Source organism: Scyliorhinus torazame, chromosome 18 (genome assembly GCF_047496885.1).
Source record: "Scyliorhinus torazame isolate Kashiwa2021f chromosome 18, sScyTor2.1, whole genome shotgun sequence".
Taxonomy (NCBI): domain Eukaryota; kingdom Metazoa; phylum Chordata; class Chondrichthyes; order Carcharhiniformes; family Scyliorhinidae; genus Scyliorhinus; species Scyliorhinus torazame.
The window spans coordinates 91,258,816-91,286,808 of record NC_092724.1 but is presented as its reverse complement, the minus strand read 5'-3'; the positions used below and the strand labels follow the sequence as shown (position 1 = coordinate 91,286,808).

The following is a 27,993-nucleotide window of genomic DNA, read 5'->3' as shown; positions in this document are numbered from 1 at the left end:
AAATTTTCTTTTATTCACCCCACCCCACAGATCCATTTCCGTGAAGTCAGCCGGCAACATTTTGGATGATATCGGGAGCATGTTCGACGACCTGGCCGATCAGCTGGATGCCATGTTGGACTGAGCCCATGGACCCGCTATTAAAGTCCTGCGGCAAAAATGCCGACGTTATTCCTTTGAACCTCGATGGGAACGATGCCAGTGTAAAGCTCCATGCCACAGGTCACCCAAGGTGTTTGGAGAAAACCCCCGGGCATCCCATGTCGTTAAAGACTGTGGCCGAAGTAGAGTATTGAATCAATTGGCCATCGCTGCATCTGATTTTCTTGGGGTGGGCAAATGCCACACCCCATGATCAAGTTTGGACAGAAACCTCTGCCATTATGAGATAGCTGGCAGCTTTTGAACCTGGCGAGAACTAACTGCAGAACCTAAGAGACTGAGACTGAATTTCTATGCTTATTTTTTAAACACATGTATATATTTCCCTTCCTGTCAGCTTCTGCTGATGCTGCAATAAGCACTTAAATGAGTTAAAGCACAAAACGTAGAATCGGGGCCCCCAGTGAAGAGAGGATTCAACCTTAGCCATGCGAGGCAATGACCTTCAAACCACTGTCACTAAAGACCCACCCATGCACTCGAGACACAGCCGACCACAGTTGATTCGGCTCTCACAGGGCGGAGAGCCAGTTCATCCTCCGATACCGGTGGGCGAATTGGACAGGTTGGCATTCCAAGCAATTCAACTTACAACCCAGCACTTTCCTCAAAGTGGACCTGACTGACCGGACCCGTGATTCTCAAACTGTTCCACAAAGTAAAATTCTACTTCCTCAAGCTTAACGCGAAACTGTTCTTAAAAACCCAGGAACTTTTGTATCTTGGAGGAACAGAGGACACGATTACAGGGTTGGGATATCTTGGAGCAGCTTCACACTTACTTTCAAATTGAAGACTAGCACTGCAGGAAGTCTGAGCAACTCAGCTGGTGCCACCTGGAAAGACACAGCATGATTTCTGGCCAGGCTCTTGTGAAACATCTTCGGTCCATTTTTACTCCACTGTAGGTGCTATACAAATGCAAGTTGTTATTGTGAGCCAAGGCGGATATATTCCAGAGGATGTAAAGTTGTGCCTTGTTTGTACCGAGCCCTGGCACAGAGTCCAGTCTCAGAAATTCAGGGGGTGGTCAAGTCTTCATGTCCATGTTGCCCCTGCCATTTGCTGATTACACACAGTCGGGGCAGTCAAAGACCCCCTGCCCCTCCGCACTGAGGCGGGAGCTCGTTCCTCGTGGGTTTGCGACGTTGCGTGTCCGCCAGCTGAGGATGGGGCGTATGCATCTTCCACCCCTTGCCCCGTGTTGTGACGCTCTACACTGTGGATCGAGAGGGAGATGTGTATTTTTCTGGTACCAGACCAACTGCGGTAGTCACCGTACCATCAGCACTCCGAGGGGCCTGGTACCACGCACTGACCAATCAGCACAAGGTCCTGAAGTTGAACATTTAAAACAGAAAAGGAGGACACAAAATCTTCTGCGACTTCGATGAGGGATACCATTTTGAAGAATGTCATATTCTTGGGTTTGGTGCGCTGAATCATTCTCAGTGAATCACCGTTCCCGGACATTCCATTTACTGTCGGCAGCTGACATTAACTCCCCCCTACCCCAACCTCAGAGATGGGGTGCATCTTATATGAATGTTTAATTCACAGTTCAGTATTCACAAGGTAATCATGAAATTATTAGCGTTTGGAAACCCTGAATCTTGCAACATACAGAGAAACATATTTTTCTAAAAATGATGGAGAGCAAGATATTTAAACCATGTGCAGTGCCGTTTGTTCTGTTTATCAGCCTCAATCCTATCTTGGTCACAGGATTTCAATATATCCTCCAGATCTCTACTCCATCTCTATCTGTAGAAGCAGGTCATGTACCTTTTCTGGTGTCTGTGTGGCTGGTAAAGGGGTGTGTGTGTGTAGCATGCACGCCTCTGTATGTTCACTTGTGTAGCATGTATGTTGTATGTGTGTCTGTTACTGTACAACGATTTCCAGCTATTAAACTGGGTTGGGACAAACCTAGTGTGAACAACTCCAGTGATGCCAAACATGCTTCTAATTCCAGTTCCTGGGGCGGCTTGGAGGAAAGGCGTCAGGAGCGTCAATCGACAACCAGTCGGCTTTCAATTATCCGAGCTGTTTTTAAATTCCCATTTTCTCCTCTCCTCTCCTGATAGTTGCTGAGGTCCCAATTCCACTGGCTCCCATCCCATGCTTAAATGCCCATTCTTCATGCTTGTTACACAGTGAGTGTTGGCAACCTATTAAAACCGTGGCGAATGCGATCGGGGCGAGCACACCAATTGAACCCAAACCTGCTCTCAGTCACCAACCATGGGTCTGATTAATTTGGCTGCCAATAATTTCCCCCTCTGAACCTGATGTGCAAATTGGGGTCCTCCAACACCACCTGGACTCACAGAACTGGGAATGTTCAACTTTAGGAGTCCCTGGCCTCAGTCCACCCTGTATCTTACAAGCAGGCCATTCAGCCCATCGAGCCTACTCCACCATTCAATCCGATCATGGCTGTCCCGGCCCTTTCTAAGACGTTACAAAATTAGCTGGGGGTTTAATAGATTGATTAGGGAGAAACTTCTTCCACTCGCAGGAGGATCGGTCACCAGACGACACCGATTTAATATAATTGGCAAAAGAACCGGGACAGATGAGAATGTGTTTTTTCACACTGTCAGTTGTTATGATCTGGAAGGCGTTGCCTGAGAGGCGGAAGCAGATTCAATTGTAAATTTCAAGAAGAAATAAAAAAAATACAGAGCTGTTGGGAATGAGTGAGACTAATTGCATAGCTCTTTGAAAGACATGGAACAGGTACAATGGGCCGAATTGTCTTCTTCACCTGTATAAGTTTCTGATAATGCTGAAACTGGGATCTAATGGAACCTGGTGTTCCCCGTTTTCTTGACAGTTGTGTGTGCCAACGGGAGGGTGGAGGTCCAGTCGAGCCCCTGTGGGATGTCGAGGCTGTGGATGTGGCCCTCGTGCGGTTGTACAGTCAGCTTCCTTAATCGTACCACCTCGATCCAATGCCCACATTCTGCTGCTCTCTTATGAATTCCCTCTGTTCAGCTGAGGAGGGGTGTGGGAGGAGAGGATGATTTACCTACAGGGCTGCAGTCAGGCATTTCCCAAGTGCTGAGCGCATTGGTGGCAGTGGGGTTTGGAAGGTTTGTGTCAGACTTGACACAATCCCAATTGCAGAAAGAACAAGTGTTCCACCCACCCCATCCCTGCTTGTGATCCCATACCCTTCAGTGAAACTCAGGACAATAAATGTCTGTGGGTTCAGTTGATAATCACATCTTCCGACACGCTATTAAACCACATGGACCAAAAAACTCCAGATCTGGCCCTGGATTCTCCGTTGCGTGTCAGCCACACTACCGCCGTAACGAGGACAGAGAATTTTAGTGTGCCATTCCCTAGCGGTGGGATTCTCTACTCCTGCCACTGTCAATGGGATTTCCCATTGAATCCACCCCAAACCGCCAGGAAACTCGCCGGCGGGAATGCGCTGCTGGCAGGACCAGACAATTTCACCGCCAGCGAATGGCTGGAGAATCCCGCCCCAAATCCTTGTCTTAAGGACTTAACTAGTTGAGGTGTTGGGGTACAGCTGGGAATTGGCCCAGCAATCCTTGGTGAACAAGCACACAATCTGTGAGCTATCCAGCTCCGAGGCAAAGTGATTTGCAAAATGAGAAATGTCACTGATCAATGTGAAAAAAGTATTTTTCACACAGGTTGAGGTCTGGACCGTTAACCCTGGAAGTGTGGTGGAGGCAGGTTCAATCAAAGCATTCAAGGGGGCATCAGAGGAATATCTAAGCAGAGACTGTGTGCAGGAGTATGAGGAAAAGACAGGGGTATGGCTCTAAATCGTGATGCTCATTTGGAGAGCCGGTGCAGGCATGATGGGCCGAAAGGCATTCTTCTGCGCCATAACTATTCTGTGGAGACATTGATTTACAGGCAGTGACCAAATGGGTTGTACCAAAGGTACCAACAAACTTTAAACGGCTCATTTGTGAGGCAGCTTCTTTACAGAGATGCCCCTTTTTATCGTGGCATTGCCATTGACCATGGCTCAGCCTAGTTAACCCCTCTCCATGGATGAGCCTTCCCTTTAATGGAAGCAGGTACATTAATCCCTCAATACTCTACATTTGTTCTTGTGTTTCTTAGTGAAATATTTGTGTGTAATGTTTGTGCTTTACCTGGAACCAGGTGCTTACAGGAGAAGAGCAGTTGCAATGAACTGTCCCTGTAAGGCCAGGTAAGCTGTGGTGTTGGAGTACCCCAACCTTCACCCTCACTTTAGCTTCCTACAACAATCAGTGGCAACTGGCTCTGAAGAGAGTCAAACAAAATCCAAACATGAATAACTACCTCAGCTGGTGGAGAAACAATTGCATTTATTAGCAACCTGGCCAATTGCTGACTCATCACTGATGCCTCTGCCAGAGGGTTCTGTTTTTATAGGCTCCACATTTCAAAGCGCACCATGATCAGTGACATTCTTTTTTTGCAATGTTATGGCTGTTGAGAGCAATCCCTTTCTAGAGGGTCACCCGGAACATGTAAGTTCTACAACAGGCCATCCACTTCACAAATGACTACACGCCGTGGCATGTGTACCCACCACGTTTATATTTAACATGCCTGAACTGGCAGAATCTGGGCGTTAATGTTAGAAACTGGGAAGGAGCAAGTTCCAGACAGAGCACACTGAATGGATGTCCATGCATCAAATGGCTCCCCATACCCAGTTTGTTCATACTGTCAACCAGTGGACTCATCACAGCTATAAATGTACGTTTATACGATGTCTTGGAAGTCTTCAGAATGTCACAGAGTAACTTAAGGCATACGTTGTGAAGTAGAGTTGCTGCTGTCTCCCCATAAACAACAGTGGGAGAAATGACCAGATCAACAGACCTTTCTCCCCATCATTCTCGCCCCTTTCAACCGGACCCAAATATTACTTTACAGCTGGGCCCATAACGGTTGTCAAAACTGCCTCTGTTACATTTCCTGTAAGTTCTCCATAGCCAGAAGAGAGAGTAACTGCCAGTCACCAGTGTGCATTACACAATAGGAAATGTGGGATGGGCCCATCGATCACCCAGTTCCCTTCATTTAACAACCATTTAATTTGAGAGTTTGTTGTCCTTTTTTGGCCCTTCCAGCCACATCCTGCCGTGCTGCCACAAAAAACCAGCATAAATTGGTGAGATGCATGACCCAGATTCAATCTAATTCGATGTTAGTGACTTCAAACAGGCTTAATATAGTTAGACTGCATCAGAATAATAGCCACTTACCCTTTCAAATACTGCCAAGTAAGAATTAGCATAGGGGTTTCTGGAGTGTACAGACAGTTCTCAGGGACTGTGGTGGATGACTTCCTCAGAAGCTGACACAAACAGCAATGAGATAACTACCATATATATTTTAAAAATAAATTTAAAGTACCCAATTCATTTTTTCCAATTAAGGGCAATTTAGTGTGGCCAATTCACCTACCCTGCACATCTTTTGGGTCGTGGGGGCAGAACCCACGCAAACACGGGGAGAATGTGCAAACCCCACACGGACAGTGACCCAGAGCCGGGATCGAACCTGGGACCTCGGCGCCGTGAGGCAGCAATGCTACCCACTGCGCCACCGTGCTGCCCATAACTACCATATATATAAGCATTTGTGGTTCGATCAGTCTGTTGATCTCTTGTGTTCCTCTGCTTGTCAAATACACAGTTACTCCCCTGGCACCCAGCACCAACCAGTGACTGGCATTGCACACTGATTGGCCAACATTCACTGTGGCACTTGAAAACTAGGAGGTTCTGTCCCGCTTGTAGACAAACACTAGATTCTGTCCCATCGATATGGTGAATAACTGCGTGCCGCATGCTATGTATTAAATCGCCATAGTAATAGAGGGTGTATATAGCCTGATATAAGCACAATTTCCAACTGCAGTCTTCATTATGTAAATAAAAACCTGCTCCCACCTTTAAAAATAGATATATTTTGAAACAGATTTTCTTTTCTCTCTATACACATATATGTATATATATATATATATACCAAATACTCTAGTCAGAGGAATAGTAACAATAGAGACCGAGGAGATGGGGGCTACACTGGATTTAGGAGCAGATACATTTCTGATCTGCTGTGAGATTCATTCGAGATTGCGTATAAAAATCATGGAAAATACAGAATGCTGCCTGCAAAGTGAGAAAAGGCACAATGGAGCAGTTGAATTGAGAATGTTCTGAGCAATGTAAAAGCTTGATCTTTGTAAATGACAACTTACCGTCTTGTGTATTATTAATACAAATGTGTTCAATAGTTTATTCTGAATTTTCTAACATTTTGTGTGATCAAGCACTGTTTTAATTTTTATCTGCTTGGCTGAAACGATATATAATGTAAGTTATTGTTCAGGATTGAGAAATGAAAGCAATGGACTGGACTCAGAACGGTGGCTGATTTCACTTTGGTTTGAATCGCTTTTTACTTGTTTTATCTGTGTGTGTGTGTGTTCTGCCATGTGCATCATCAACGTCCACCACAACTGCCACATCAAGTTCCGGAATAAAATGGGCAAAGAAGCTGCTTGGTACTCTTATCGTGACCTTGGTACAAGGTGGGTGAGGGCACGCAGGCTTGGCACTGTGCCCAATTCTTCACCCACTGCCCCTGTACCTGCATGGTTCACCCGGCCATGCTCAATGCCTAAACTCACACAGGATGAATCACTAACCTGGGAGCATGATCAAAGGGTCGGCCAAAGTAATTCAGTCCACGCAGGGGAGAACCAAGGTGGAGGGAAATTAATTAGGTGTGATTGGCACAAAATGGTGTCGGGGTGGTGCGGTGGTTAGCATTTCTGCCTCACAGAGCGCCAAGGACCCAGGTTTGATTCCGGCCTTGGGTGACTGTGTGTAATTTGCACTTTCCGTGTCTGCGGGGGTTTCCTCTGGGTGCTCCGGTTTCCTCCCACAGTCCAAAGATGTGCAGGTTAGGTGGGGTTACGGGGAGAGAGCGGCAGAGTGGACCTGGGTAGGGCGCTCTTTCAGAGGGTCGGTGGGCAGACTCGATGGGCTGAATAGCCTCCGTCTGCACTGTAGGAATTCTATTCTATACGAATTGAATTCAGACACTTTCGAGCACCATGTGAGATTTTGAAACTAGATAGTCACTGAAAGCTACTGGCTGACTGCCTGGTGATCTGAACTCAGCTCTTTTGTGTGTGTGGGGGGTGTTCTTTTGGTCTAATTTTAAATCTGGTAAATGAAGGCCTCGCCAGGGCAGCCCCCAGGTTTGAGATAATGCAGGGCCTGCTGACAGCAACCCCCATTAGTTGAATGAAATGAAAAATGAAAATCGCTTATTGTCACAAGTAGGCTTCAATGAAGTTACTGTGAAAAGCCCCTAGTCGCCACATTCCGGCGCCTGTTCGGGGAGGCTGGTACGGGAATTGAACCGTGCTGCTGGCCTGCCTTGGTCTGCTTTAAAAGTCAGCAATTTAGCCCAGTGTGCTAAGCCAGCCCCTGGTTGGATGGGGAACTGGATGAATTGTGAAGGGTCCAGCCACTCCTCTTCCCCACCTACCCCGGGGTTGACCAAAACTGACATTTGAAGACTTACGACAGACAAACCCAATTTCCATATTAGACAGGCACTTTGGACACTCGGTGGTAAGCCTCATGGATAAGAGGGGTAGAGGGCAAGTCTGTTTATACCATTTTGAGCCCAATCACACCTAACTAATGCCAAGTCAAGGGGGGTCAAAATAAACCCCAAGATGTTTGGTGTAGCTATTGTAAGGCAAGTTCAAGTTCAGATGCCTGTACCACATTAGAAATGTTATGTAGTGTACCATCAAAGGTGGCATATTGGGCAGTGGTTAGCACTGCTGCCTCACGACACCGAGGAACAGGTTCGATCCCGGTCCAGAGTCACTGTCCATGCCCGTGTTTGCATGGGTCTCACCTCCCCCAACTAAAAGATGTGCAGGGTAGGTTGATTGGCCACGTTAAATTGCCCCTTAATTGGAAAAAGATGTTAAAAATGTTTTTTACATATAAGAAAGGTGCCAGTGAGGATCTGCATCTGCCTGCCCTTTGGCGACACTGCGTTGTGATGGACTAATGGTAATACTGCCTAGCTAATGTTGGACCTCTAGCTGAAAGCAATGCTGTCAAATCTCACGAGGTACGGAGACCACCTGCTACAGAGATACACTCACGGGTATCTGTAAATCACATGAACATTGCAATTGGATTCCAGTTTGTAACTCACTCAGGGAATCCATCACTGTGTATAAACTACAACATCTCAATTAACTTCCAGTCATGCAATGCTATCCATTAATCTATATATACCACCCAAATCCTTTCATTAGATTCCAGCTTGTAAATCATTCCCCGGTATCCGCTACTCTATATATAAACCACCTTCCCTCCTCTCAATTAACTTCCAATCTGTACATCATTCAATGGTATGCCTCAATATAAACCACCCCAGATTCGTGATTAGATTCCAGCATGTAATACATTCCCAGGTATGCTTTAGAACATAGAACAGTACAGCACAGAACAGGCTCCTCGGCCCTCGATGCCGAGCTTTGTCTGAAACCAAGATCAAGCTATCCCACTCCCTGTCATTCTGGTGTGCTCCATGTCCCTATCCAATAACCGCTTGAAAGTTCCTAAAGTGTCCGACTCCACTATCACAGCAGGCAGTGCATTTCACACTCTAACCACTCTCTGAGTAAAGAACCTACCTCGGACATCCCTCCTATATCTCCCACCTCGAACCTTATAGTTATGCCCCCTTGTAACAGCTACATACACCTGAGGAAATAGTCTCTGAACGTCCACTCTATCTATCCCCCTCATCATCTTATTAACCTCTATAAAGTCGCCTCTCATCCTCCTTCGCTCCAATGAGAAAAGCCCTAGCTTCCTCAACCTTTCTTAAGCCCTAGCTTCCTCAACCTTTCTTCATAAGACCTACCCTCCAATCCAGGCAGCATCCTGGTAAATCTCCTTTGCACCCTTTCCAATGCTTCCACATCCTTCCTATAATGAGGCGACCAGAACTGCACACAATACTCCAAATGTGGTCTCACCAGGGTCCTGTACAGTTGCAGCATAACCCCGCGGCTCTTAAACTCAAGCCATTGTTAATAAACACTAACACACTATAAGCCTTCTTCACGGCTCTAACCACTTGAGTGGCTAGAGATCTGTGGACATGAACCCCAAGATCGCTCTGTTCCTCCACATTCCTCAGAACCCTGCCATTGACTCTGTAATCCGCATTCAAATTTGTCCTACCAAAATGAATCACCTCGCACTTATCAGGGTTAAACTCCATCTGCCATTTTTCGGCCTAGCTCTGCATCCTATCAATGTCACTTTTCAGCCTACAACAGCCCGCCACCTCATCCACTACTCCACCAATCTTGGAGTCATCAGCAAATTTACTGACCCACCCTCCAGCCCCCTCCTCCAAGTCATTGATAAAAATCACAAATAGCAGAGGACCCAGCACTGATCCCTGTGGTACACCGCTGGTAACTGGTCTCCAGTCTGAAAATTTTCCATCCACCACCACCCTCTGTCTTCTATGTGATAGCCAGTTACGACTGCGTGGCAAAACTTGGTTCCAACTCCATCTACAAGTTTGCTGACGATACGACCATAGTGGGCCGGATCTCGAATAACGATGAGTCCGGATACAGGAGGGAGATAGAGAACCTAGTGGAGTGGTGCAGCGACAACAATCTCTCCCTCAATGCCAGCAAAACTAAAGAGCTGGTCATTGACCTCAGGAAGCAAAGTACTGTGCACACCCCTGTCAGCATCAATGGGGCTTACCCTTCACGAATCCGTGTTGACTATCCTGGATTAAGCTGCATCTTTCCAAATGGTCATTAATCCTATCCCTCAGGACCCTTTCCATTAACTTACCGACCACCGAAGAAAGACTAACCAGCCTAAAATTACTAGGGTCATTCCTATTCCCTTTCTTGAACAGAGGAACAACATTCACCACTCTCCAGTCCTCTGGCACTATCCCCGTGGACAGTGAGGACTCAAAGATCAAAGCCAAAGGCTCTGCAATCTCATCCCTTGCCTCCCAAAGAATCCTAGTATATATCCCATCTGGCCCAAGGGACTTGTCGACCCTCAGGTTTTTCAAAATTGCTAATACATCTTCCCTCAGAACATCTACCCGCCTACAGCCTACCCGCCTGTATCACACTCTCATCCTCAAAAACATAGCCCCTCTTCTCGGTGAACACTGAAGAAAAGTATTCATTCAACGCCCCTCCTATCTCGTCTGACTCCATGCACAAGTTCCCACTACTGTCCTTGACTGGCCCTAACCTTACCCTGGTCATTCTTTTATTTCTCACATAAGGGTAAAAAGCCTTGGGGTTTTCCTTGATCCGACCTGCCAAGGACTTCTCATGTCCCCTCCTAGCTCTCCTAAGCCCACTTTTTAGCTCATTCCTTGCTACCTTGTAACCCTCAAGCGACCCAACTGAACCTTGCTTTCCCATCCTTACAAAAGCTTTCTTTTTCCCCTTGACAAGACATTCAACCTCTTTTGTGAACCACGGTGCCCTCACACGGCCATTTCCTCCTTGCCTGACAGGGACATACCTATCAAGGACACGCAGCATTTGTTCCTTGAACAAGCTCCACTTTTCATTTGTGCCCTTCCCTGACAGTTTCTGTTCCCATCTTATGCTCCCTAATTCTTGCCTCATCGCATCATAATTACCCCTCCCCCAATTATAAACCTTGCCCTGCCGTATGGCCCTATCCCTCTCCATTGCAATAGTGAAAGACACCGAATTGTGGTCACTACCTCCCACAAACTCACAATTCATGTGTGTATATGTGTGTGTGTGTATATATAGATCCTGCACCATCCTAGTGACCATCTTGTTGAAGTAGAATTAGCAAACTGCTCACAGGGTCAATGTGAGTAGCATGAAAATATGGGCAAAGAACCAGGAAGAAACTTACCAAAGAAATGCATCAGACGATGAATTTCCAGCACCACGGGCTGAATCTTGCTAAGTGGGGCATCTCGGGAGACTGGTTGGATATTTTATCTGCATCGCTCAGCTCAAAATTCTTTTGCACCTTAACTTCCTGTAAGTGCAAGTTGATATCGGTGGAGGAAGACAACTGTGACTTACTGAACAGCAAAACCAATTGTGTACCTGCTAAACCGGTGAGGTTTAAGAATTGAAAAAGACAAAAGAATGACTGAGACGGAGGGTGAATTAGTTAAATCAGCTGAGAAATAAAGAGGGAAAAATGGATTGGACCGAAAGAGAGGGGATGGAACGGAAAATAAATTAGTGCTAAAATCTCCAATAAGGAATTACCACTTGAAGGATAGAGGTTTCAGTTTAAATTCTATCCCAGCGCCTTTCTGTGGAAGTGCAAGCAATGCAACACCTGCCCCTTTCCCCACTCCCTCCCAGGCCCCCGTTCGCTCTTTCCAAGTTTCTATGATTTACTTTGACTTCTTTCAACTTAATACACTGTATTTGCTGTCACAATGCATTCCCCGGCGTGGGGGAGACCAGCCCTGAATAAACTTTTTAAAATTTAATTTAGATTACCCAATTATTTTTTCCAATTAAGGGGCAATTTAGCGTGGCCAATCCACCTACTCTGCACATTTTTGGCTTGTGGGGGCGAAACCCACGCAGACACGGGGAGAATGTGACCCGAAATAAACTTTGTGGCACACCTCCATTCGTCTGCAAGCGTGACCCCTAAATTCCAGTCTATCATTTTAGTTCTCACATCCCCATCTTTCAAATTGCCACTTCCCAGCCTTCGGACCCAACACTGAACCTCTCCCAAAAAAATAAATCACTGAATCCAAGAATTTCAGATCATAAAAGGCAGCACAGTAGTTAGCATTGCTGCCTCGCAACACCAGGGACCTGGGTTCAATTCCAGCCTTGGATGACTATGTGGAGTTTGCATGTTCTCCCCGTGGGTTTCCTCCTGGTGCTCCGGTTTCCTCCCACAGTCCAAAATGTGCAGGCTAGGTGGATTGGCTATGCTAAATTGTCCCTTAGTGGCCAAAGACGTTCCGGTTAGGTGTGGTGGCAGGAATGGGGTGGGAGGAATGGGTTAGGTAGGGTACTAAGGGGCTGAATGGCCTCCTGCACTGTAGAAATGCATTGGAATATTAGCTGTTGCGTTTCCTACATGACAATAACCTCTGCCTCCTTTTCATAGAATTTACAGTGCAGAAGGAGGCCATTTGGCCCATCGAGTCTGCACCGGCTCTTGGAAAGAGCACCCTACCCAAGCCCACACACCCCTATCCCCATAACACAATAACCCCACTCAACCAACACTAAGGGCAATTTAGCATGGCCAATCCACCTAACCTGCACATCTTTTCTCTGACAGCAGCTGTTGTTGATTTTAATGCTATTCCCATTGACACCCCTTCTTGACCATCTTTTGATTGTTCTATTACCATCTCCTTTTGCTATCTACCTTCCTGCCTTCCACCCAATCAGATAACTTGCCATTTGTTCTTTGCTCCCTCACCCTGGCTCACGTACTTGCTTAAAATCTGTTACAGCTCTAACAATGTTCAGTTCTGATGAGGGATCATCGCTCTGAAATGTTAACCATGTTTCTCTTGTCACAAATGCTGCCTTTAGCTCTTCAAATTAACTGGGAGAAAAGGATGAGGTACTGTTCTTATAATCACCTGAATTTGCTGATCAATTTTCACATTAATAGCGGCACACATCATTAACACACCATTACTTTTTCTGTGCAATCTGGCTCAATGGTTTAATGCTTGCAGTAACGTCCACTAAGGTGCCCTTTGCCCTGAAGTTGCAAACCCATACTGGGCTATGGTTTCCTTGGCTGTCTCACACAGGTACCTGCTGGGCAAGCCTGAAAAGTCTTCATAGTCAGGAGGATTCAAGTACAGGAGCAGGGACGTCTATCTGCAATTATACAGGGCCTTGGTGAGACCACACCTGGAGTATTGTGTGCAGTTTACATCCCCTTCTCTGAGGAAGGATGTTCTTGCAACAGAGGGCGTGCAGCGAAGATTTACCAGACTGATTCCTGGGTTGAAAGGACTGATGTAGGAGGACAGATTTAGTCAGTTAGGATTATATATATGAACGAGGGGCGGGATCTCATAGAAGCCTATATAATTCTAACAGAATTAGACAGGGTAGGTGTAGGAAGGATGTTCCTGATGTCGGGGGAGTCCAGAACCGGAGACCACAGTGTAAATCATTTGGGACTGAGATGAGGAGAAATTTCTTCACCCAGAGTGGTGAGCCTGTGGAATCTGCTAGCACAGGAAGCAGTTGAGGCCAAAACATTTGTATATTTTCAAGAGGCACTTGGGGCTAAAAGGATATGGGGACGGGGGGGGGGGGGGGGGGGGGGGGAGAAAGGGAGGACGGGAGGGAGGGAGGAGAAACAGGAACTGGTTATGGAGCTGGATGATCAGCCATGATCAGAATGAATGGCGGAGCAGGCTCGAAGAGCCAAATGGCCTCCTCCGGCTCCAATTTCTATGTTTTTATTATCCGCATTCATATCAATGATAGAATATAATCCCTACAAGTGCAGGAGGCCATTCAGCCCATAGTCTGCACAGACCCTTCAAAAGAGCTCCCTACCGCGGCCCACTCCCCTGCCCTGTAACCCTACCCAACCTTTGGACACTTCGGGGCAATTTAGCATGGCCAATCCACATAACTTGCAAATCTTTGGACTGTGGGAGGAAACCGGAGCACCTGGAGGAATCCCACGCAAACAAGGGGAGAATCTGCAAACTCCACACAGACTGTCACCCGAGGTCAGAATCGAACTCAGGTTCCTGGCGCTGTGAGGCAGTAGTGGCAACCACTGTGGGCAAAGTTCGCACATTCCGGAGTTTGTTCTACTGTTTGCAGTAAGCACTGTCAATTCACTTTGTTTCAGCACAGGACATTGGGAATTGCTGTTGTGTTTGACTGCTTTGTCAGTGAGGTTTCAGTCAGTGCTACTGAATGTGCAATAGGCCATTAATTGCACAGATTTCTATGAAACCATGTGGAGATCATGCTGGAGACCATTTAGCTTCACCAGAAGGGCTCCAAAATAACTCAGAACAAAAACTTGCACTTATATAATGGCTCTAAGGCAGTAAAAAAAAGTTTCAACCTGCTTCATCGGAGCATCAAACAGCATTTGACATAGCTCACTGACTGAAAGGGTGTTGGAGGGTTGAGCAAGTATTTAGATGTACACTTGCAATGCCAAGGCATACAAGGCTAAGGGCCAAGTCCTGGTAAATGGGATTAGAATAGCTCAGTGGGTGTTTATTTACTGGCGCAGACACGGTGGGCCAAAGGGCCTTTTTTGTGCTGTAGACCTCCATGACTAAATCAAATTTCACAGAAGGCTAATCTACATTAGTTCTTGGTTGATTCTCAGGATGGCGGAGTTCACTTAGGAAGAATGTTCAAGCCTATACTTATTGGAGTTAATGGGAGGCGAGCTTATTCAAACATGTAAGATTCTGAGGGGACTGACAGGGTGGATGCTGGATATTTCCACTTAAGGAATCTAGAACTAGGGGACACAGTTTATAAATAAGTGGTCGCCTATTTAATAAGACGATGAGGAGGAGGGCCATTCGTCTTTGGAATTCTCTTCCTCGGAAAAGAAAGGCTAGGTCATTAGTGGGCAGCACGGTAGCAGTAGTTAGCACTATGGCTTCACAGCCCCAGGTTCGATTCCCGCTTGGGTCACTGTCTGTACGGAGTCTGCACATTCTCCTCGTGTCTGCATGGGTTTCCTCCCACAGCCCAAAGATGTGCAGGTTAGGTGGATTGGCTATGCTAAATTGTTCTTGGGTTAGACGGAGTTGCTGGGTTACTGGGGTAGGGTGGAGGTGTGGTCTTAAGGAGGGTGCTCTTTCCAAGAGCTGGTGCAGACTCGATGGGCCGAATAGCCTCCTTCCGCACTGTAAATTCTGTGATTAAATATATTCAAGGCTGAGTTCAGACAGATATTTGATCAACACTCAAGGGTTATGGGGGTGCAGGCAGGAAAGCGTTGTTAAGGTCAGAATCAGAGCTCAATGATCTTACTGAGTGGTGGAGCAGGATTGAGGGGTTAAATGGCCAACTTCAGCTCCTCAGTCTTATGAAATGATGATAGGCAGGTTGGAGGGGGGAGGGTCTCGGAGATATATAAGGAGTTGATGGAGTGGGAAGGGGCCCCTATCAGGGAGGTGAAGAGGAAGTGGGAAGAGGAGCTGCGTGGAGAGATAGAATTCAAGCTGTGGGAAAAAGCCCTGAAAAGAGTTAATTCATCCTTGTCGTGTGCCAGACTTAGCTTGATCCAGTTCAAGGTGGTCTACAGGGCCCACCTGCCAGTAGCCTGGATGAGCAGGTTCTTTGAGGAGGTGGAGGACAGATGTGGGCGGTGAGGGGGTAGCCCGGTGAACCATGTACATATGTTTTGGGCATGTCTGTAATTGAGGGGATTCTGGCAGGGATTTGCCGACATTGTGTCAGAGGTCCTGGAAGGAAGGGTAACTCAGAGTCCAGAACTGGCAATATTTGGGGTATTGGAAGATCCGGGGCCAAGGGGGAGGGGGGGGGGGGAGAAGGGAGCCCAATGTTCTGGCCTTCTCCTCCCTGGTGGCCCGGAGACAGATTTTGCTGGGATGGAGGGACTCAGAGCCCCTGAAGTCAGAAGTGTGAGTCAGCGATATGGCAGGGTTTCTCAGTCTGGAGAAAATTACATTCGCTTTGAGAGGATCAATTCAAGGGTTCGCCGAGAGATGGCAGCCATTCAGGCTACTTCAAGGAAAATTGAGCGTCAGCAGTAGGGGGGGGTGTGTGTGTGTGTGTGGGGTGGGGGGGGGGGGGGTAGGAAAACAGGAAGCATGGCAATGTTACAATGGTACGGAGAATATAGTTACAGGCAGCTAGGGAATAGAGCGGGGGGAGTAGGGTGTGTTGGTCCGTAGGTTGTTTTTTCTTTGTGTGTGTCGGCCCGTGTGGTTGTTTAAGAGATGTTAATGTGTTAAACTGTGAAAATTACGAATGCTTCAATAAAATATTTTCAAAAAAAATAAAAGAAATTTTGATAGGCAGCTGCCCAAAAGTTTAGCCGAAGATGTCACTTTTAAGCGGCGTCAGAGAGTTGGAAAAGGGTGGAGGTTTACGGAGGGAATTTCAAAGCTTAGGGTCTAAATTGGAGAAGGGGCAAGGGATCTCGAGGGTCATAGGAGCGGAGACGGTGAAAGAGATGGTGCGCAGCAAGACCATGGATTTGAAAATAAGGATCAGAATTTTAACATCGACACAGGCTGGAAACCAACGTAGATCAGCAGCAAAGGGAATAATGATTGACAGCATCTCAGCCTGCCAAGTCAGCCCTTATAAGTGGCAACAGTTTTGCATTCCAACCTCCTCTCCCTATGCAGAGCTGTACAGCATTGTTTATGATTGAAAGATCTACACAGACCCAAGCAAATCAAATAAATGAGACTTCTGAATCAGAATTCCAGGATTAACAAGCTGTGACTGAAGGACTAAACCAAGGCAGACTGCCACACTGATCAACTGGAGACGGAACGGTACAAAGATGCTATTTATTGCCATTGCAATCTGTATTTACAAGTTACAAGCTTTGATCATACTAAAATTCAACAAAACAGTTGACATTAAATATCTCTAAACATTTTACACAATGTACATTTATAAAATGCCACTGAATCAAGTTTGTGTATGTGGCGTTACTGCATAGCGGAATGGGAATCACATCCACCATTACTAAATCAAAGCCTCGCTACTACCTCCAGGAAATGGCTGGCACCGTTTATAATGAAAATTGATGTGCAATTGCAAGTTAGTGCGGGTCACAAGCCTTATTGCAACTGGGATTGATGTGGTGGTAACATGCTGATCGTCAATCCCAATGAGAAAGGCTCTCTTTGGAAAACTATGGAGGAAAAGCAGTTAAGATACACTTCGGCTCTGAAAAATTTTGTATTCAGATTGGCCTTGAAAAGGAAATTCCACATATAATTATAATCGGAGGGCAACGTAAAAATTCAACTTTGAATAGTGAAAGCAAACTAAAGACCACACATGAACACATTAGGACTGATAACAATTGGTTGGAGTGGGGAAGTGGAGAAGTAGGGCTTTTTTTAAGATAACATCCCATCCCTGATCGGTATATACCTTCCAACTAGTGAAAAATGTGTTGGCTTAATATTCACAAGGCAACATTGGACAGATGCTGCTATCCAATGGAATGAACATTCTGGTTATATGCTGTAAAAAGCTCAGTTGTTCAAACTTGACAGACAACCCATTCAAAAAGTTAGAAATGTGTTAGTGATGTAATGTTGCGAACACTTCATACAACTCTGCCCATCAATGACCATGAGTTTTTGCAATCTTCAATCCATTTTAACTCTTTTGAATCTGACAGTGGACATTAAAAATTGGGAGATGAAAACGTGAACCAGTGCAGAGTTTCAGCATCCAAAATCTCCCCGGAACGCAGCACTACCACTCAGGAGCGCACCACAACTTTATTCAATGGAGTGGAAATCATTTGAAACATATTGGTACCAAAACATCATTCAAATAATTAGGGGAGAGCAGCCTATGGTCTCTGGGAATGGCGAATTCCACTTTCACACGTGAAGAGTAAAGACTTTGATTTAGGAGGGGGCAGCAGTCAACAACCCAAAGTAGGACAATACAGAAACAAATGAACATTTGAGAGACGAGAACTGTTTCAATGCATGTATCATTTACCAGACAATTTCACCTCAAAAGAATAACCAGAATGGGCCATCCCATGGTCCTTAGGCCATAGTGAGCTACTAATAGTTTTAAGTTAAGGGCTCTACAAAGTTTGACATGAAACGGCCAGTAGCAGATAACCTTTGAACTTTCAAGTAGATGGAATTGCCTGCAAGATTGTTTTAACATTACTTTATGACCTGCAACAGTTTAAAATGGCACAGAAAATTTACTTAATGGCCTGCAACAGTTTAAAATGGCACAGAAAATGTTCAAACACTACTTCGCATCTTTGTGCTGTGATAGAAAAGCACATCATCCTGGTGTAAAAACAATTCTAAACAACTTTTGCAAAATTTGTTTTCATTGCAAAGTTATGGTATTTTTAATGCGCAAGCGGAGATTTAACTTTAAAAGATCGGGCAGAAGTAGAGGCTTCATTTCTTGACCACACTCTTTGATCTGACCCTGCCAAAATACAAATATTTCAAAATTCCTTTTCTTCATGCTTTCTGCGAAACAGGAAGATCAGCTGCTGAGCTGGGAGCATGGTACAGTGCAAAGCTAATGTGACCCATCATAGGAAGGAAGGGTGAAGGCCGGCACTTATTATTGTCCTCAGGGGCTGCCTACACCAGCCCTGGCATGGTGGGAGAGCATGCAGAGGTCAGATGTTGTGTTTCTGATGGGGCAATATTCAGAAGGTAGTAGTGACAGCGCTGCAGGATTAAGTTCATCCCAAACTGGTTATATAACTCAATGACTAGCTTCAAATGTAAACAGGCTGTACAGATGTTTTTGCAGTGATACGAGGGGAACATTTCTTATACATAAAAACTTCGACAAATTAAAATTGTATTGCATAGTTTCAAAACAAATTGTTATAAGACACTAATTTGCAGGCGATATTATAAGGAGGCACTTCAGTTGGATTACACTGATGGGACGTAATCTGCCTGGTGTACCAGCGAAGAGTTCTTTCTGCTGTGACTGGCACTGGAACCGGAATCTCAGCTGGCTAACGCCCCTCTGAACAAAAGGCTCCCTCCAGTTTACACGGCTGAGGCAGTGCAGAGACATTGCAGTGTCTCACTTCAGGAAACGGAGAGGCTGACTGGGGCCCACCACAAAAACTGCACACTTTGGCCAGAATGGAGTGATTAGTCTCGAGTGGGTTACTGATGATGGCTGTCAGACTTGCCTCTCTTTCAAATAGGCAGACAATGTATGTCAAGCTCATCTCCTCTCCATATCACCACTCCCAGATCACGGGGTAACTGGAAGCTCTCCAGGAGGGCACTTCCTGTCCTGCAGCGTGGTCTACGTGCTGCATTAATGACCTGCAAGGACTTTATGCTGCTTGCATCAAGTTACAAGACACAGGGGTCCGAAGAACTGGGGCTTTTGTCTGAAGTGATACCAGCACGAATTTGAACCCACACAAAGCCTGTTTGCACATTTAAAACAACCTTTGTTTGTTCAGAGGCCACCTTCAACCAAAGCAAAACAAACATTGCCAATTTGGACAGTTGAGTTTATCATCGTGTCTCAGTGGCTCTTTATTATGGATTTAAAAGGTTAGTTTTGGTCACATTAAACCTTGGTTAAGAATCTTTGCCCGACGCCAGCAGATTTTACAAGGACAATGTGTCAGGGACATTATAGCACAATCTCTCTCCTATTGGGGTAGTCAGATCCTGGGTACAATTTGCAAGTGGGTGTCACTCATTCTTGCCACTTGGTTGGTTGACATTGGAACTTTTAATAAACTCTCAGATTGCCGTCAGCAATGATCTTTCAGTACTTCAGAAAAGGTATGATTTTAGGGTCAGACCTATAACTACACCATTCCACGAAACATGAATGAGTTAAAATTAAGTGTAAACACTAAATTTTGATGTCGCTATGCCATTCTTGATGCATTCCATACAATAGATTCCTGGTTGGACATCACTAACAGGAGACAACATCCAGGGAGCAGGTTCCCTCAGTCACCCGTTTCATGTACAGTAAAACAAACTGGAAAGGGGGTGGGGTCGGATCTGCCGCGCACCACCCTAGCGGCATCCAGTGGGGAAGGGGGGGGGGGGGGGAGAGAGAAGAGAAGTTGGGCTTCAAATTAATTGGAACACTTGCAACATTGTGATGATAATGAAAAGGCCATAGTAAGCACATAATGGATCTTAATATAAAACTTGATGAATTCTTACAGGACTGTCACATAAATTAGCTTCACAATCAAAGAATGTCTGGCCTCTTGCCTAAAAGGCAAAAAACCATCAGTCACACTGAAGTACAAGTGCAAGGGCATGATTTTTATTTTACTTTTTAAAAAAATATATATTTTAGAGTACCAAATTCACTTTTTCCAATTAAGGGGCAATTTAGCATGGTCAATCCACCTACCCTGCACATCTTTGGGTTGTGTGGGGTGAAACCCATGCAAACACAGGGAGAATGTGCAAACTCCACACGGACAGTGACCCAGGGTCGGGATCGAATCAGGGACCTCGGTGCCGTAAGGCAGCAGTGTGAACCACAAATGCAAGAGCATGATGATATTCTTGGGATGAGTTGATGTGGTCTTTCAAAGGCAAACAATTTTTTCTAATCGCGGAATTGAAGAGTGTTGCAAGAGATCGGATTTGACGCAGTCACGTATTCAATGAACAAGGTTAAACATTTGTGGAGCAGGCAGGCAATGATCCCATCTCTTAACCTCGACTGCTTTCATCCACAGTCCCTCCTCTGCTTGACTCAAAACACAAGCACACCGAAATGCACTGACTAGAGTGCACATTGGGTAAAAATAACATTTCACACCCACTATGTGCTTGTATGATCACAATGTGTCATTAGTGCCAACTCCTTCATTTGTACTGCTTTTCACACTATGTGCTGCTAAATCCTACCACATTGGAAATGGAGGAGTCCGTATCATAGTGTAATAAAGTATGTGAGTAATAGAGAGAGAGAGCACAAACTCGACTCGGTGATATTTGCGGACCTCGCATGTGGAAGTCTACATCTCCTATTGGCACAAATATTGCTGTGGTATCACTTGCACTGTGCTCACTATATTAATGCAACTGTTGACATGTTTCTCTCTGGAAATATAAAATAGTTTCAAACATTAAACAGCAACAAGTAGAGGCAATTGGAAGCTGGAGAGAAGGGCAACGATAACAGGAAAATTTGATCATAATTACAACAGCCTCATCAGAAAATGGAGGGGGCCCTGAACAGTTAGGAACTATGCTAGCGGCAGCAACCTCGTAAGTCTCTATGACAAAAGATGTCCAATATTTCACAGTATTATCAATTTAATGTTGGATGGCACAAATCACTATTTCACATTGAACATGATCTTTTTTATTGCATATCAGAAAGTGAAGGCTTTCAATCCTTACCAATATGGATAGGATGTCTTACATTACCTTCACTTTAAACTAGGGGGCACAACAAACTTTAATGTGGGTCCATTGTACCCCCCACCCTGCTCAGCCACCACAATTGCCCCAATATAGAAGCTGTGATGATGCTTCTCAAGTTTGTCACAGACATTGAGAAGCTGATTTTACCCAGTGGGCATTTTATTTCAGACGCTGCGGGAATGCAAAACAAAAACCTCATTGGCTTCAGCATTAATTCAATGTGGTGTGACATAGAGCTGCCATCCGCTGCAGTGGGGAGTGGTGGTGGTGGGGGGGGGGGGGGGGTGAAGAGAGAAAGAGAGAGAGAGAGAGAGAGAGAGAACTGGTGTATAGATAGCATGTGAACACACGGGTTTGGCCAGTACTATGATCATTTAGATGCCAGAGGCATGACGGCAACGAGCGATCCAGTTGACTTGTACAGTCAATTCTTTTCACAGTGTTCCTTTAAATGAACAATCACACGAGTTGAAGCAGGCAAACACTGACCTGAAGCACCAGACCCTCCCTTCACCCCAAACAATACACAGTAGAATTACTTCAGTTACAATTTACAATATTATTACACCCTCTCAAATAAATACAGTCTGATACTCAAACACAACCCCAAGTAGGTGGATGTTCACAGCTAGACATGACCAGGCAAATTCTGACCAGAATCTTGGAGCTAGTCACCCAGAGATCTTTCTTTAAAAATTTATAAAAAGCATCTCCAAGGAGCTTGTAAATAGACCAGGAGAGGGAGAGACGGGGGGAGAGAGGCAACCTCCCTACTGCCCACTGGCTTGGCTGGTGGAAGAAATCCTCGAGGGGGAGAAAGATGAAAAAAGGCAGAGGAAACTCCTGCTCTGTAACACACTTTAAGGGCGGCGGTCTCTTCACCACAAGAGATTATTACATCATTGAATGCTGCCAAGGTGCATGGATTTGGGATTCCAAACCCCCAGATCAGTAAAGACGACCCTACAATTATCCCCCTTCGGCAGTTTTCACAATTTGCCTGGGAAGTTATAACCCAGATCATAGCCTTTCATTGATCCTGTTCCTCATCCTGTCGCTGTGGTGCAACTCCTGAGCCACACAGCCAAATGGACATGCTTGGTGGAAAGAGGCTGTATGTTAAAGTTGTGCGCATTCCAATGACTGGAGGAACGTATTCAGACTTTACAGCAGGGTACATCAATTTAATGAATCTTTTCCCTTTTGCTTGTGCTAACGTACATTTGAAGTGCCACTTCCTAAAGCACCACATTCTGTATCTTTATGCCCCGTGTATCTCTGTCCTAGGATATCTGGTAAAACCCCTCACTAGACACGAGGCCGGCAACTTCCAGTGTGGTTCTGAAGTCTTCATGCAGTAATAATCTGGTGCCCGGGTACAGCTCGGACCGAATATCCTGACATAACTAAGTCAGTTGAGGAGCTTCCCTGTAGTTGATGTCGCTTTCTCGCAGCAGTCCCAGCATCAGAACGGAGAATTCATCCCCAGCTTGGTTTCGAACTGTAGCTTTTGTCTCTTCTGGTAACGGTCTCGCACTCTGAAGAAACAGGAGGCAAAGGAATGGGTATATTTTTTTCTCCTCACAAAACATTAATTAATCCAGCAAAGTATTAAATTCATGAAAAATTATCTTAAATATGGAAATGAAAAAAAAGACTGCATGAGATGTCTCTTGGTCTGAGCAGTCCATTGTTCACAAAGAACTATCACACCCCACATTCCCTGCCAGATTGTTTATCGAGGCATCCAATAATCTGCCTATGATGTAGGGTTAAGGAAAATCCCAAGGCTTTTTACACGGACATAAAAAGCAAGAGGGTAGCCAGGGAAAGGGTTGGCCCACTGAAGGATAGGCAAGGGAATCTATGTGTGGAGCCAGAGGAAATGGGCGAGGTACTAAATGAATACTTTGCATCAGTATTCACCAAAGAGAAGAAATTGGTAGATGTTGAGTCTGGAGAAGGGTGTGTAGATAGCCTGGGTCACATTGAGATCCAGAAAGACGAGGTGTTGGGTGTCTTAAAAAATATTAAGGTAGATAAGTCCCCAGGGCCTGATGGGATCTACCCCAGAATACTGAAGGAGGTTGGAGAGGAAATTGCTGAGGCCTTGACAGAAATCTTTGGATCCTCACTGTCTTCAGGGGATGTCCCGGAGGACTGGAGAATAGCCAATGTTGTTCCTCTGTTTAAGAAGGGTAGCAAGGATAATCCAGGGAACTACAGGCCGGTGAGCCTTACTTCAGTGGTAGGGAAATTACTGGAGAGAATTCTTCGAGACAGGATCTACTCCCATTTGGAAGCAAATGGACGTATTAGTGAGAGGCAGCATGGTTTTGTGAAGGGGAGGTCGTGTCTCACTAACTTGATAGAGTTTTTCGAGGAGGTCACTAAGATGATTGATGCAGGTAGGGCAGTGGATGTTGTCTATATGGACTTCAGTAAGGCCTTTGACAAGGTCCCTCATGGTAGACTAGTACAAAAGGTGAAGTCACACGGGATCAGGGGTGAGCTGGCAAGGTGGATACAGAACTGGCTAGGTCATAGAAGGCAGAGAGTAGCAATGGAAGGATGCTTTTCTAATTGGAGGGCTGTGACCAGTGGTGTTCCACAGGGATCAGTGCTGGGACCTTTGCTCTTTGTAGTATATATAAATGATTTGGAGGAAACTGTAACTGGTCTGATTAGTAAGTTTGCAGACGACACAAAGGTTGGTGGAATTGTGGATAGCGATGAGGACTGTCAGAAGATACAGCAGGATTTAGATTGTTTGGAGACTTGGGCGGAGAGTTGGCAGATGGAGTTTAATCCGGACAAATGTGAGGTAATGCATTTTGGAAGGTCTAATGCAGGTAGGGAATATACAGTGAATGGTAGAACCCTCAAGAGTATTGAAAGTCAAAGAGATATAGGAGCACAGGTCCACAGGTCATTTAAAGGGGCAACACAGGTGGAGAAGGTAGTCAAGAAGGCATACGGCATGCTTGCCTTCATTGGCCGGGGCATTGAGTATAGGAATTGGCAAGTCATGTTGCAGCTGTATAGAACCTTAGTTAGGCCACACTTGGAGTGTAGTGTTCAATTCTGGTCGCCACACTACCAGAAGGATGTGGAGGCTTTAGAGAGGGTGCAGAAGAGATTTACCAGAATGTTGCCTGGTATGGAGGGCATTAGCTATGAGGAGCGGTTGAATAAACTCGGTTTGTTCTCACTGGAACGAAGGAGGTTGAGGGGCGACCTGATAGAGGTCTACAAAATTATGAGGGGCATAGACAGAGTGGATAGTCAGAGGCTTTTCCCCAGGGTAGAGGGGTCAATTACTAGGGGGCATAGGTTTAAGGTGAGAGGGACAAGGTTTAGAGTAGATGTACGAGGCAAGTTTTTTACGCAGAGGGTAGTGGGTGCCTGGAACTCGCTACCGGAGGAGGTGGTGGAAGCAGGGACGATAGTGACATTTAAGGGGCATCTTGACAAATACATGAATAGGATGGGAATAGAGGGATACGGACCCAGGAAGCGTAGAAGATTGTAGTTTAGTCGGGCAGCATGGTCGGCACGGGCTTGGAGGGCCGAAGTTCCTGTTCCTGTGCTGTACATTTCTTGGTTCTTGTTGTACGTAGAAGGACACAAAACCGTTTCTCAGTTTGCAGTGTTGCAAGGTAATTTAAACTAACAAGAGCTTCACGCAGGCTTATTTGTCTGTTAAATGCTCACAGCATGAGAAGATTAAATTATATCCTATTAAAACATTTAAATGATCAGTGTTGAGAACTTGACAAAAGTTGTCTGGCACTGTCCAGTGGTCTGAAAATGGCTCAATTTTAAAATTCTCGCGACTTCCGGTGGCGGTCGCGAACGGAGCGTCCGCAGCAAAGACGCTCCCGCACATCCACGAAATCGCGGCTTTTTTCGGGGGTTTTCAAAAAAAAAATTTAAAGTCCCACTAAATCGGCTCTGCCCAGGCGCCAAAGCTCCGTTCCACGGAGCTGAAGAGGGGGAAAAAAAAAGAGACCCCGGTCCCGGTGAGCGGCACGTGGAGGAGAAGTGGGGATCGCTCAGGAACTGCCTGAAAGTCCGAGCACGGAGAGGATAACACAAAAACAAAATAATATATTTTTTTTATTCAACCTTGCTTGTTCCTCTCCTGAAAAGTTTTTTTAAAAACTTTTTTTTTTTTTTTTTAAACTTTCAAAAGAAAAAAATAATTCATTTTTATATTTAAAAAAATCGTTTTTAAAAGGAGCAAAAATCCTAAGGGTTTTTTTTTTCTTTGGGGGGGAACAAAAAAAAGAATTTCTTTTTTGCACCAAAACGCAGGAAAAAAAATAGAAAGGCACATAACAGAAATATGCCTGCAAATAATAAATCGGGGGGACGGTGAGATGTAAGAAGGAGTAGCAGCGAATGTGAAGGAAAAAAGCAGGAGCTGCAGCCGCGCAGGCAGACGGCCCCACGAGGCGAGATGGAGGTTTAGGCGAACCAGGAAGCAGAAAAGCTGGTGAGCCGAGCAGTGGAGCAGGAACAGGACGCGGTGACCATCCCCCCCCCCCCCCCCAACCACACCGCACAGGGGGAGGAATGGAGAAGCGTGCTGAAAACGGAAATAAACGGCTTAGAGGAGGAGCTAAAAACGGAGATAAACGCCATGAGGGACACACTCAGGATGGAGCTCCACACAATGATGAAGAAGTTGCTGGCAGAGACAACGGACAAAATGCAGCGAACCATTAACGGCCTTGGAAAGGAAGGTGGAGGCGCTGGAGAAAACGATTCAGGAGTTGGAGAGGGCCGCCTCGGACCAGAGCGACAGGATGGTAACTCAGGAAACAGAGGTGAAAAGGCTGGTAACGACCCAGGAGAGCCTAAGAGGGAAAGTGGAGGACCAGGAAAATAGGTCCAGATGGCAGAATGTGAAAATAGTGGGTCTGCCAGAGGGGATGGAGGGCAGAGACCCAGCAGGCTTCGTCACCCAAATGCTGGGCAAGCTGGTGGGAAGATGGAAATTTCCAAACCCCCCAGAAATCGACAGGGTGCACAGGTCCAGGCCCAAAGCCGTTCAAAGCCGGGGAGCAGCCTAGAGCGATTATCATGAAGCTGCACAGGTTCCAAGACAGGGAAAAAAATCCTAAAGTGGACCCGGCAGACGAAAGCGAGTATGTGGGGAGGGAAGACCATAAGGGTGTACCAGGACATTGGGGCGGACCTGGCCAAAAGAAGGGCAGATTTCAACAGGGCCAAATCAGCACTCTACAAAAGTAATGTGAAATTTGGGATGCTATTCCCGGCCAAACTCTGGGTAACATTTGAGGGGAAGGAGCTGTTTTTTAACACGCCAGCAGCAGCGGAGGAGTTCGTTAGAGCGAACAAACTGGGGGAGGGACAGCCGCAAAGGCCATCATGAAAGCGACGGGGATGGAAAAGAAAGGAAGAATCGGAACCAAGAGCAGCGGGCAGACCACAAACAGAGACAATACGATCACAAACTGTACACACATGTTTGGTGCACTGTGCGGGACTGTGCTGACTCGTTTCCGGGCATGTTCCACCTCTCAATGCAATGGGGGGGGGGGGGGGGGGGGGAGAGAAGCAAGGTGAGTGAGGGTGAAAAAGACTGACATGAGGGCGAGACAAGGGAAGGTAAAACAGGACCAGAGCAGGGCAAGTACTGGGACGGGGGCCACCGTGTTCGCGAGGAGGGCTAATACGAGAGGGCAGGAAGAAAGGGAAGCCTGGCCACCCTCTCTTCCCTATCTCTGCTTGCCTTGTAGGCCATGATCTCTCCTCTCATCACGGCCTTCAGTGCCTCCCAGAATGTGGAGGCACTGAGGGGTGAGGGAGCACCTGGCACAAAGAGAAGGGGGGGACAGGGCGGGGGGTGGGGTGGGGTGTGTGTGTGTGTGTGAAGAACACAGGGTGTGGGCAGAGGAACAGGGGCTAAGGGGGGTGGAGAGGAGTCGGGGGGAGAGTGCAGAACAAAAGGGAAGCAAAGAGAAGGGTGAGGTAGATAAGCAGCACGAGCACAGACCTCGGCAGGCATGGAGCAGGGCGAGGAACCAAGATGGCGCCACAAACAGCCACTCGGGAGGGCTTCAGGATAAAGGAAGACCCTGGAGTGCAGGGGCTCAGCCACGTGGCGTACACATAGCTGGTGGCCATGATGGGTGCCCCCTGGACAAAAGGAAACCCCGGAGCCCTGGGATCCGACCTCATGGCGACCGCAGTCATTTTGGACGGCCCCCTAACGAAGGGAAACCCCGGAGTGCAGGGGAGCGTCCACCAGGTAAGTATGGGTCCACCAGGTAAGTAAGACCGGGTGGGTCGAAAACCCCCCACCAGGATTGTTACCTGGAACGTAAGGGGACTCAACGGCCCGGTGAAAAGATCCAGAGTCTTCACCTACCTAAGAAGCCTAAAAGCAGACATAATCTACCTACAAGAGACACACCTGAGGGTGAAGGACCGACTGCTGGTAAGAAAGGGCTGGGTGGGACAGACGCACCACTCATGCTACGAGACGAGGGCTAGGGAGGTAGCAATATTAATTAGCAAGAGGACGAGGTTTACGGAAACCAAGACAGTTACGGACTCAGGGGGACGGTCATG

The 27,993-nt window shown here is 46.3% G+C and overlaps 2 protein-coding genes across 12 annotated transcripts in view; one reads left to right on the top strand and one right to left on the bottom strand.

The window, feature by feature from the left end:
• Nucleotides 1-6,574, top strand: part of LOC140395367 (caskin-2-like) — a 463,341-nt gene extending 456,767 nt beyond the window's left edge. For all 5 annotated transcript variants that reach the window (XM_072483024.1, XM_072483023.1, XM_072483027.1 and 2 more), the window contains one exon: nucleotides 31-6,574. In XM_072483024.1, coding sequence (XP_072339125.1) covers nucleotides 31-124 — 94 coding nt within the window. In that variant the 3' untranslated portion in view covers nucleotides 125-6,574. The remainder of the gene's footprint in view (nucleotides 1-30) is intronic.
• A 10,200-nt stretch (nucleotides 6,575-16,774) lies between these two features.
• The window catches only part of tmem94 (transmembrane protein 94), a 224,276-nt gene continuing 213,057 nt past the window's right edge, over nucleotides 16,775-27,993 (bottom strand). For all 7 annotated transcript variants that reach the window (XM_072483032.1, XM_072483029.1, XM_072483031.1 and 4 more), the window contains one exon: nucleotides 16,775-22,928. In XM_072483032.1, the coding sequence (XP_072339133.1) occupies nucleotides 22,856-22,928 (73 nt within the window). In that variant the 3' untranslated portion in view covers nucleotides 16,775-22,855. The remainder of the gene's footprint in view (nucleotides 22,929-27,993) is intronic.